At 52.8% G+C, this 12,391-nt stretch overlaps 1 protein-coding gene across 1 annotated transcript; it reads left to right on the forward strand.

The window, feature by feature from the left end:
- Positions 1–941: 941 nt before the first annotated feature.
- LOC131268885 (rapamycin-insensitive companion of mTOR) lies at positions 942–11,849 on the forward strand. The gene is made up of 6 exons (XM_058271175.1): positions 942–1,764; positions 3,183–5,287; positions 5,377–5,565; positions 6,463–8,306; positions 8,380–8,471; positions 9,109–11,849. The coding sequence occupies exons 1-6, from the start codon at positions 1,719–1,721 to the stop codon at positions 10,653–10,655; spliced, it is 5,823 nt and encodes a 1,940-aa protein (XP_058127158.1). The 5' UTR covers positions 942–1,718; the 3' UTR covers positions 10,656–11,849.
- The last annotated feature ends 542 nt before the right edge of the window (positions 11,850–12,391 follow it).

Genomic DNA, 12,391 nt, shown 5'->3' on the forward strand with positions numbered 1-12,391 from the left:
AGCGTATAATTTTGATTTTGATAATCCTCAGTTGTACCGTTTGACGACAAAGCAAGTGCAAGTACATAGGTAGGTAACACCCTTGATAGACTATGAACTTTACGATCAAAACGTTCCCCTTCTTTACCTACTGTAGGTTGTTACTGACTGATGTTAATATGGACAAACATGGTATGGAAATTCAAACATTATCGACATTGTCAAACGGCTGATAATAAAGTTCGTAGTCAGATATCGGCTCAATGGAGGATTATGTGATATTCAAATTATTTGTACAGCTAACCCAAGAACCGTCATCGGGGTTTGTCACGGATGTTGTAAAATATTTTTATTGTATGCATGTTTTGTAGAAAAAAGAGCTTTGACACCTGATCTTACAGAAAAACGGGTTTGCTGTTCAATTCAAGCAAAGGTTTTAAGAAATTCGTTAAGAAATACATGAATAAATATTTCTCCATCAAAACGATTTTGGTAAGCACTCACACAACTTTAAGTTTTTACTTTTGGGTATCGTTCCAAAACATCTAGAGAGTAATTGTTTTATGCTTTCACATAACGGAAAAACATTTTCTTCATTATTATTATTATATTATTATATAATATTACCCCGGCGCATATTACCCCGTTTTCCCTTAAATCGAATCGGTTCAATTAGGTGATGATATTTGTGTCACTCTGGCAACCATGCCGTCCTGCCTGCAGGGCTGCCAGATTAGCACGCTATTGAACCGGTTGCATTATTTACCAAACCGGTTGAAAAAGTAAAATTTTGTTTGGATGCTGGCCCTTTTAAAAATGGACTTTTAAATAGTCTTTATTTCTTACGATATTGCCCGTAAATCATGCAAGTCATAACCGGAGCCTGAATTTAAATCACTACCAAGCGCTGATGAACGTACACACGCCCAAACCACTGCTCGCGTCGAACTGACAGCTGTCAAAGTAGAAACAATCGGATGCGCTCAAGCGTCCCTTGCTGCAGGGAGCGTATTTATTTATTTTTTAACCATTTAAAAATGCAGTGGACCCATTTAAATATCGCCGAGAACGCGTGATGGAATACGACGCTGGTCAGTGTCAGGTTGTGATTCGGGAAACGTGTCCACCGTCGGTCGGTTTCGTCGTGCATGATATGCTGCGTCCTGGCGCATGGTGCAGGCCCTTCTTCGCTGTGATTGTTGACAGCTAGTGAGGGCAGAGTGGAAGCGGGGTAGGCATCAGAACGGATCCCTTTAAGTACGCCAAGATCGTTACTTCCTGTGTTCCCTTGGCCCATCAGCTGCACTTCCTGGTCGTGAGCCGTGCGGTGGAGAAGGTCGTGTGGGACGGCGGGTTGTTGGCCCACGAGCGTGTGTGCATTTTCATCCGTGCGTGTGTGTGTTTGTGCGCGCGCGCGTGTGTGTATGCGAGTGGCGATCGCTTCCCCATTCCGCAGAGCCGTCCCCTGCCGACGACAATCAAAACATTCGCTTCCTAGTTGGGGGAAAAGACTCAAATATCAATCGTCGCTCAAAACCAACTCAACCGTCAACCATCAACGCAAGCAAACAGTAGGGAACAGTTTTCCCGGAGGTGGTACCTGACTCACGATACGGCGATAGGTGCGAGGCCAACCATCGAACTTCCCTGCCACGAACAACAACGGCAGCGGCCAGTAGCGGCGCCAGGCAGGAAGGAGTCCGCAGGCAAGGGCTGCATACATCCGAAGCGAGCCAAAAATGGCCATGTCCAGCTGGATGATTCGCCGAAGCATTCGACAGAGGAGTAAGAATCGTTACATTTAGATTTAGAAAGGGGATGATGTGAGGGGGGTGTGGTTGGCTGTGTCTTTCCATGCTTTTATACAGGGGGCGGCAATGCATGGCCCATCAGATTTTCATTTCAGTAAAATTTACAATACGAAAGACGATTTTTGAAAAGAATAAAACCATCCGCAACCTCAAACATCAAACAAGGATAGGCTCGGGTAATATGCTATGAAATACGCAACTTCCTTTGGATATGTGTTTCGCTAAGTTTTCTTTAACTTTCTAAGCTTATTATAGCTTCAACACAGCAGGCAAAGATTATTACTCTAGCTAGCACATGATTCATGTTTTATGGTTTTTTTTGTATTGCATCTTTTTAGAACACGCGTTAGCAGACTATCAAAATTGAGCAGCCATGGCAGTCAATGTGAATGCACATCAACATTTTTTACCCATGCAACAGTCAACCGAGCACTAAAAATTTGCAGTTTTTTATTCTAAAAAACATGTTGCAGCGAACAATTTTCACCAGGACAGCCTGCATCAACCTTTAATTCCTTTAGGAACTTATGTGGCATTGTCTAGGGCACGTAGATGTTCCACAGTAAATGATATCAAATTTAAGGTCTGATTTAATGACTGAATGTGTACAAAAAGACACCCTCGTTATGATAAAAAATCCCAATAGAGAGATAGAATAGATGGATTTCTCATTAATATCGTACGATAAAATCGATTCAGATCACTAACACCAGCCTTAATATGAATAAGTAATAATTCAGGAGAAACGCATGATCTTGTATCACTTTTGCATAGCGCTCTCCGACTTTGAAAATTAATAAGCTTCAACATTACATGAATGCTTCATTTATGGTTTCGCTGCATAATTTTTTTCACACTCTGGCCCATTTTTGAGAAATGTTTACCGACCCCTGCTTTAATGGTATCACCAACTCTCTCCCTCTCTGACAGGCGCAAATAGATTTAGAGTCCCAATGGAGGAGGAATGATGTTGATCCGCAATTCAGCTGTGTCCCCGCGGGGGGTGGGAGGGACGGGTATAAAAGGGTAGATAGTAGGGGGGGGGTCACCGTAAGCAGACTGGGAGGATTTTGGCCGCCAGACGGGTGGCCGCGCGGACAGGCGAAGGTTGTTTTTCGACAGTCAGACGTTTGTTTTGCTGCTTGACCGCTCGCGGGGATTGTACGTGATAAAAATAAGCACCGCAGAGTGGTTTGGGGTGGTTTTTCTTCTCTCATTTGTTGTTGTATGGAGGGAGGGGGGGGGGGGGGGGGGGAGCTTACGGCGGTGGTGGTGATGATGTAGGTTGAATAAAAATACACATAAACCACATGTACGCGGATATCGAGTGTGGCGAGTGTCGCCCAGCCCGAATGCGCCATTGGTAACCCGTTTTGTTTTGTTTTGCCACAGGTCGTCCACCGCCCGAGGACTGCTATCGGCTCGATACGGGCAAGACGCTGCGGGAGAATGCGGTCGACATCTACGGCGGGCTGTACGCGTGGCACACGAGCGTCAACAAGCGGCTCAGCCTGCTCAATGGGCTGGTGCTGCTGCTCGACCGGTGGAAGCGTGACGCGGGCCTGGGCAGCGGAATGTCCCTCGACCTGGACTCGTCGGCCGATTCGGCCTCGGGCACGTCGGCGGCCCGGCGTCGGACCGCCTCGCTGTTGGCGCTCGAGCGTTACAGCAGCCTTGGGTACAGCATCGAGCAGTGGGTGTGCTGCGTTAGCCGGAGTCTCGTCCACCCGCTGCCCCAGATTCGCGCGGGCGCTCTGCGGGCCCTCCGTCGGTTGCTGCTCGCGCCGGAGGATCTGCGCGCGCTGAACCGACTGCAGCTGGCGCACCTAGTGTGCCGCAGCCTGGACGTGATGCTGCGCAACGGCGAGGAGCGCGTGCAGGCGCTGAAGCTGGTGCGCCGGATGCTGGTGGTCGCACCGGACGAGCTGAGTGCGGCCATCGTGCGCTGTCTGGTGGCGCTCGGGGAGAGTGGTAGCGGTGGCGCGTACGGAGCCGACGGTACGGCCGGCGGTGCCGGTGGTGTGGCTGGAGGAGCCGGAGGTGTTGGGGGCGGCAAATCGACGATGGGAGGCGCGGGAGAGGATCGACTGTTGCGCTGTTGCCTGGCGACGCTGTGCGAGATTGGCGTGCTGAATCCGATGCTGCTGATCGAGTGTGGCGGTGTCGGCGTTATTACGCGCAGCGTGCTCGAATGCCACAGTCCGCGCATCGCCGAGAGCCTGTGCGGGGTGCTGCTGTACCTGCTGGAGTGGCCTCGGACGCGCGAGATCGCCGCCGTGCGGTTGGACTGCTTCGCCGCGCCGTACTGCGACTTTACGTACCGCGTCGGCATCATGGACCGGAACAAGGATGCGCGCGACCTGCGCTTCACCTGCAGCCGGCTGGCGCTGCTCTCCGTGCTGCGGTCGTGGGCCGGCACGGTGGAGTTCTGCAACCCGCACCGTCCGTCCGGCCTGAAGGCGCTCATCGAGATCCTGTACCTGAACCAGCTCGAGATCCGCAAGGCGGTGCTGGACCTACTCTACGAGCTGATGGGCCTCCCGCAGCCCGTCTGGACGGACGAGTACTCGGTAGCGATGTCGGTGGTCGACCCGGCCGAATATCAGGACTCGTGGCGCCTGCACGAGGGTTTCGTGGCGGCCGAGGGTACGGCCATCCTCCCGAGCCTGGCCAGCACCGTGCCCAACCTGTGCGAGATTCACCTCGCCCTCCTGCTGTACTGCTTCGTCGACAATGGACTGCTGAACGCGCTCATCGAGGTGATCGTCTCGAGCGACACGTTCATCTCCGTGCGCGCTACCATCCTGCTGGCCAAGATCACGCACCAGCTACACTGCCTCCTACCGGCGGAGATATGCGCCAGTACACCGGCCGCTCCGCTTCCCGCCCTCGTGGCACGCGCCATCCAGGGCAACCACCAGGCACGGGCCGCCATCTCGGCGATACAGCAATTTCACCTGATGCTGCGCAACCGGCCCGCCTCGTGCAGTCTCTACCTCGACAGTATCATCCAGAGCGGGGCGCTCATCAATACGCGCGAATTTCGCCGCGAGCTCAGCTCGACCGGTGGCGACCAACGGGGGGCGGCGGGTGCGGTGCCACCGATCTTCAAGTACGGCACCCTCGACGGGCTCAAGCGGGTGCGGCACGACTCGAGCGGTTCGTCCACCGGTGGCGCCGGTGGCTTCCTCGGCCAGGCCAGCGTTTTCGACTGGAGCTGGACGGGCAGCGGGCAAGGCGGGTCCGGCTTCGAGCGCGAGCTCGTGCGGAGCAACAGTAGCGCCGGCGGGGTACCCGGTGTCAGTTCCGGCGCTACCGGACCTTCACAGACCGGCGGATCCGGCAGTGGTACGCTCAAGCGCTCGGCAAAGCGCAACAAGCTGCTACAGCTCTGGGACAACATTAAGGAAGGCGACCGGCTCATCCACGACTCGAACGTACTCGCCGTTAAGGACGCCAACATGTGGGACTGGCAGATTGTCATCACGATTCTGCGTGTAAGCCAAACAACCCGTTTTTGCCTTCAAATCATAACAACTAATTTTCCCTCCCTCTCCCTCTCTCACACACATACACACACGCACAGTCGGACCTGCTCGGGATGAAGCTGGACGAGCAGAACAGCCGGTTCGTACGCCGCATCGTCGACTACTTTAAGCCGAGCAACAATCGCTTCTCGCACCAGGATCTCTCGCATCTGTACAGCAGCCGGCAGCTGCCAGCGTACGTCACGGCCGGTCTCGAGCTGATCGACGCGATGCTCCAGTCGTCGGAGGTAACCAACCACCGGTTGTGCTACGAATTACTGAATGCTGATAGTTTTCATTCACATCCTGCGAAGGGAACATTTTGTCTATCTATAACTGTTGAAATATTGCACATCTATGAACAAACATTCGTCTCTCAATCTTTTAACATTAAGGAAACATTTACTTTAATTTATATGGTTAAACAAGCTGACCCAACGAACTTCGCCTCGTCCAATATCCATACCACGCTAATATTGAAATAACAAGGAAAAGAAGCCCCTTATGTTCGGTGATGTCGACACATATCAATAACAACAGACCCATCTTTAAGACACGGCATATCAGCCAAATCCAAAGAATGTATTGCATCAATTAGTTAAAGGGTACGCGAAACGAATCATAATCGCATGCGTAATCTTGTCAGAATGTAAACAAACCTTCATTCTATCGCACTTTAATCGCATATTTATCGAAATTCTGTGACTATTTAGCATAGTTTTTGTATTTTCAACAATACACAACAAAATAACAGCTGTAGCTTTTAAAAAAAACTTCAACTTTTACCAAATTGCAAAACGTAAACAAAGCACAGATGACGCTTGGCCCGAATTACGCTTCGTTCACTGTACACTTAATATTAATTCTGTGATAGCAATGTACAACAATGTATTAATGTGGGTTTCGAAGTGGTTCCAACACGGCGCAGCTATAATATAAATATAACGGACGATGGAAAAACACATTCACGATGAAAAAAGGCGGTACGAAAAGGCTCCTCTTGTGAAGGGGTTAAAATTAATGCTTTAAAGACAATGAAATCATTCAAATTGAGAGAAAAAAGACGCTAGGGACATGTTAGTTCTATTGGAATAGTGATTGATTTAGTCTGAAATGTTTCATGCAATGTTTCCTATACTCCACAGCTCGAATGCATGCGCCTGCTCACGGACCTGTTCACCGACATCAGCCGGCAGCTGCTGGCCATACACGCGGGCAAGTCGGCGCACGAGTGCCTGTTCAGCCCGCAGCACATGACCGGCACCATGTGCCAGCAGTACTTCCTCTTCATCGGCCGCATGTGCCGGACGGAGCGCGGGCTGGAGATACTGCGCAACACGGACGTGTTCAAGGAGCTGTCGACGATCGTGCTGAAGACGAACCACCTGTGCTACGTGAAGCTGATCGTGTCCGGGCTCGACTACAGCCTCGAGGGCGAACCGCGGGCGATCTTCGCGAAGGCGCTGCTGCGCCACCCGTCGCCCAAGGCGCGCCTGTACGCGACGCAGATGCTGCGTGTGCTGCTGCGGGCTCGGCTGCGCAACTTCGAGGTGTGGGGCATCCAGCTGATGCTGAAGCTGGTGGCGGCGCTGCAGGGCGTCGAGGGCCAGTCGACGCGGTGTGTCCAGCTGGCGGCGCTAGAGCTGCTGGAGGAGGCGTGCTACGAGCGAACGTACCTGGAGGAGCTGGCCCACTTCTGGCCGCGGCTCGATCGGCTCGGCGATCGAGGGAAGATGGTGATGATGCGGTTCTACTCGATCCCGCGAGGGCTCAACCATCCTGAGGCGCATCCGGTGCACGAACTCGAGCGCTGGGTGGACACACTGAACGAGCGCTACGTGCTGCTCGTCGAGGCGGACACGCACGCGCACCTGACGCAGCACATCCGCACCGAGGACGGCACGTACAGCAGGCGGCATGTGGCGAGCGGCGCTCCGAGCGAAAACGCCACCGCCGGCGCACCGAACCTGCTGCCGCATCTGTACGGCCAGCTTGCGCAGACGACGCAGGGTTTCACGCAGCTGCTGCGTTACGGTCAGCTGCCGGAGCTGGCGGAGCGGGTGCGTGACGGGCGGTGCCGCAATGAGCAGGACAGCCTGCGGCTGAAGGCAGCCCTGTGGGCGCTGTGCCACGCCTGCACGAGCAAGGAGTCGGTCGAGTACATGGGCACCCACTATCCGTGGCTGTTGGCGCGCCTGGTGCAACTCGTACGCACGGCCGACGTGTACTCGATCCGTGCGACCGCCCTGCACGGGATTTGTCTGATCGCCAGCACCGCGCAAGGGGCCGACGCGTTGCAGGCGCTCGACTGGGTGACGTCCCGGCACGACCGCAGCATCCACTGGCCGCTGAACGAACCGACCGATTGGTGCAGCGACCAGGACCGCTCCTCCACCCACGACGATACGACCGGCGGTGAGCTGGAACACTCGCACCGCCGCCACAGCTGTGCCTCGACGGGTGATGAAAGCACCGGCACGGCGACAACCACCACCACCACCAGCTCCTCGCTGCCCACATCCACCTTCGCCGGGCTGGCGACGCGGATGCGGACACTCTCGGCCGACGGTTCGTCGCCACCGCCCTCGCCCGGCTTAGCACGCCGCACGATCGCACCACCCGCCTTTCAGCTCTCGCCCATACTGAGCTCCTCCAACCTCGCACCCGGTACGGGCGAGCGACGCGAAAAACATCCACCCGCCGAGGGTCCCGGCCACCGGAAGCACCGAACCATGAGCCGGCTCCGGCGGCCCCTGCTGTCCCGCTCGTCCGAGGAAGACCTGGAGGACGCGCTGCTGTCGCTCGACGCCGACCGGTCGCTGTTTTCCTCCTTCCGGTCGCAGCTGTCGGGCAAGCAGACGCAGTACGGTGGCTTGCCGTCCTCCATGGGCACCTCCGCCATGATGACGTCCTCGTTCGACGAGCGGCTCGAGCTCAGCTGGAAGCTCCACAGTCTCGACCGCAAGCTGCACCGGCTCAGTATGAAGTAGTAAGTCCCTGCGCGTCCAGCGTCGTTTGCCAACTGTCTAACGCCTTCCTTTTCCTTTCTCCTACTCGCACAGCCATCAGTACAGCGAGGAAGGTAGCAGTGACGGACGCTCCACTAGATACCTGATGCCGACGAAACCCAACACCTCCGGTCCCTGTTTTATCGGTCAGTAGTATTAGTAGTATTATTGCTACATTTAATCAATGCATTTTAATGAGATATGAAGAGTGTTTTTCATCACAATTTCAAATCATCATAAGGCTTTGAAAAGTAAAGCCCTTGTTTGAAGGTTTTTGTCAGTGTTCTGTAAATAGTTTACAACCTTTTAAGTACTTTTATTGTTTTTTGTCAAATTTTAAGACTTCTAAAACTGGGGAAAAGCCTTAAATTAGGTTGGCTTTTTATCAAATCTCACATCATCAACCTTTATTTTTATTGTAAGATGACCTCATTTCAAGCTATAGTTTTGTTAACATTGGCATTTTTTGGTCAAATTGATAAAACCAATCAACTTTATTCCTTGTTTCATCGATTTATGTGATTAAAAAGAGTATATTTCATTCCTTTCAGTAGTGTGACTTATTTCAACCAGAAAGTACCAATAATTTGCATCTTTTGTGTAAATAGAACAATAGTTAAGTGTCTCATAAATCATCAAAAAATGATTCTACTGCACACTGTATGTTTGTTATATTTATTGGTTTCGGTTACCATTGTATCGATAAGTTATGACAAGAAACAGTTAATGTATTTGAGAGGAAGAAACTTTAACCAACTTCAATTCCGTGTCGTTTCGCCGTAGGTATTTGCTTCCCGCGGGAACTCATGGACCTGTTCCCGGAGCCGGAGGTGCGCCGTACGCACGTGCGTAGCTTTCTGGCGCCCGGCACCGAACGCCGCTCACCGTCGGCCCGCTCGACCAGCGAGAAGCCAGCGACGGTGGACCAGCAGACCGGTGTAAGCAGCTGCTCCCGCTCGACCGCCGCCGACGAAGTGGACGAGGGTGTGATGGCGGACTACGAGCAGGAATCGAAGAGCGCGAATGCGAGCGCCCTGCAGGTGTCGCTCAGCACGACCGGTAGCTCCTCGTCGACCGGGACGGGCCTGTTGGAGGAGGAGGACGAGCACTGGTGGACGCACTCGAAGCACATCCGCGCCCAGTGTCTGCACTGCTGCCGGACCAGCCATCCCGCCGAGGAACGGTGGACCGACGGTGACGACGAGGTGGCGAGCGGTGCGGACTACGCCGACGACGATGGCTACGAGGAGCGCGAGGGCGTGAAGCGACCGCCATCGGTGCGCCAGCTGGCGGACGAGCTGATCGCCAACAGCGTGCTGCGGCACGTGCAGCGCATGGCAAACCCGGTCTGGAGCAAGCAGTCCCGCAGCGTCCTGCTGGACATCAAGCAGTCACACCCGGGCGCCTTCCAGGACGTGTGCCTCTACTCGGAGGTGTGCCGGCTGCTCGGGTGCAACACGTACCGGCTCGGATCACGCCGTTTTCTGCAGGAGCTGTTTTTCGACCTCGACTTCGGTCGCACTGGTGGCGCGTCGGGACGGGACGACAAGGACGGCCCGTCGCGGCGTCAACCTATCGGTGACCACTCTGGCTCGGACGGCGACCGCTACAGCGTGCAGCTGCACATCCAAACGCAGAATCTTACCCAAGCGACGGCGCCGACGACGACAACGACGACGACCACACCGACGACGGTGATTGGAAAGAAGGGTTCCGCCGGGGCGGGAGGGGGCGCGGGTTGTCCATCGTTTCTACTGCGATCACCTCCATTGCCGAGCGTGCACGAGGCGAGCGTCGAGAATCTGGACGAAATGTCCTCCACGCCGAAAAAGGCGTCGACCGGGCGGATGGTGGAGGCCCCGGTAGGGGACCGTTCGTGGCACCGGCGGCAGAACAGCAGCGACGACGGTGGGGCACGGCTACGCACCGCCCTCGGATCGCCCTCGGCTGCGTCGGAGAACCGACCCCGGTCAACCGGTGCCACCGGACCGGCCAGCTTGCCCCCCGTCAGCGGGCGGCCCCGCTTCAACACGCTCGAGCTGGACCTAAGCTGCTCGCGCAACAAGTTCCCGATACGGGACCGCAGCAAGATCGACTACTCACCCACGACGCCGCCCGTCTCCGAGGCGATGTCACGCTCGGCCAGCAGCTCCTCGGCGTCGTTCGTCAGCTGGGGCAGTGCGAGCGTGAGCGCCAGTACGGTCACCAGCCCGACGCAGGCCCTCCCTCCGTCCGGTCCCGGTGCACTACCATCCGGTGGGCTTTTCTGCGAGCAGCGGCTCCGGCTGAAGTCATCCAAATCCGAGGCCACCCTCATGAAGAACAAGTAACGACGCAAACGTTGTCTTTCCATCTAGTCCCGGAAAGGTGGTGAAAAACAGAATAGGAACGACGCAAGGACCGGAAAGGACCAACCTCAAGGCGTTCCGTTGTTCCAATCCAAAGTTGTACGCGTTAGAAAAACCCCCCCTGACGGACGCGCTTACGCTACCTCCCGTCTCGCCCGTCGACACTCACGTTATTGTATTATACTCTAGACATGTAGGAATTACCTCTAAGTTGTCGCCACGCAATTGAACGGCCACTGACAGCGCGCTTTAATTTACGTCTTTAAATAACCTTTAAACAGAAACAACAAAAAAAAAGGCTGCGTGTTTGTGTGCGCTTTAACTATTGTAGAAAGGTATTTGTGTTAGGATTATCTTCACTAATTTAACGGTAACCAGTAGCTTGGGCGACATTCGATCGCGCCATTTATAAAACGCAAGTTTTTGTGTATGTTTATCATTGTAAGGTATTTATATACTTTTATATTCTTTTTATCTATCCTTAAGTACCGTTTCATTATCGGCTTAGGAGTTTATTTAGAGTATTTGTATGTTCAGCGGCGAACACACTGCAGCCTCCGCGTCCCGCTGCGGCCAGAATCGAATTTACAGGCAGGGCAGGGGCCAACCTCGGCACCGAAAAGCGAGCGAGCCGGGCGAAGCACAGACAGTTGGTAAAATGATTAGAGCGTTAAGATTGAATTGTGCAATATACAGCGAAGCCTGCGAGTGACGTGCAATCAGGATTAGCCTTTAACGAAACCAAACTGCCAGCCCGTTTCTTCTCATCGGGGAGGAGGAAATTTTAACCACTCTTATTTATTGCCGTAGGAGAAGGAAAAACGAATTTCGAAAGCCGGCTGCCGGTGGACCAAAAACGAAACAAAAAAACCAGGACGTTTATGTGCATATGCAACATATACGGGGCAGCGTCGCGCCGCTACCGACCGAGGGCTATGTTTAACCGAATTTGTATAACACCTTATTATAACAATCTTCAGTTTAGTCAGCTCACTGGATGTATATCCATCCCGTTACAGTTTATTTTATCCAAAGCAACGGAAAGGAGGAATGGCGAGGTTTCTCTGTATATAAAGGGGACAAAATAACACTGCGTATTCATCGATTGGCGAGAGCACGCCGCTGGGGGAGGGGGATATAATATTGTAATGTATTGTTGAATTAAATCTTGTATTAATTAAATAAACCATTGATGGAATTTTCTAAACGATCCCGGCAGTGGTTGTTTGTTAACTTTCGCAAAAAGTTAAACATTGTGCGACGTTGGTTGTAAAGTGGCTAGCGAAGCCAAGCAGAGCGGATTGATAGTTTCTTGCTTTTCGTACTGTTTAATAACACACAATTTGCGTTCAGCAAAGTAAACACACGTTAAACACACTGAGTGAGAGAAATGTGTAGTAATTTAAAACGAAGGACCCTTTCATTCATACAGCACATTGTTTAGGAAAGAGTTAACAAAATTATTCACTTGCTATTGTTAATTGAAGTTAATTACAGTCCACACGAGTATCCGTACAGGTAGTTTTCTTTAAATACTATATCGTTATCGATCGATCATCTTAGAGTCATCGTAAATTTCGCAAACTGGTTTTCCTATTATAACTCTTTTGCAGCTTTTACCCATTTATGTAAGGTTTTATAAGGTTTTCTCACATAATTTCTTTACTCTTAATTATATATTCTTTTATCATCGCTCTTCAAATCTCACTAACTCTACT

This window comes from Anopheles coustani, chromosome X (assembly GCF_943734705.1).
Source record: "Anopheles coustani chromosome X, idAnoCousDA_361_x.2, whole genome shotgun sequence".
NCBI lineage: Eukaryota > Metazoa > Arthropoda > Insecta > Diptera > Culicidae > Anopheles > Anopheles coustani.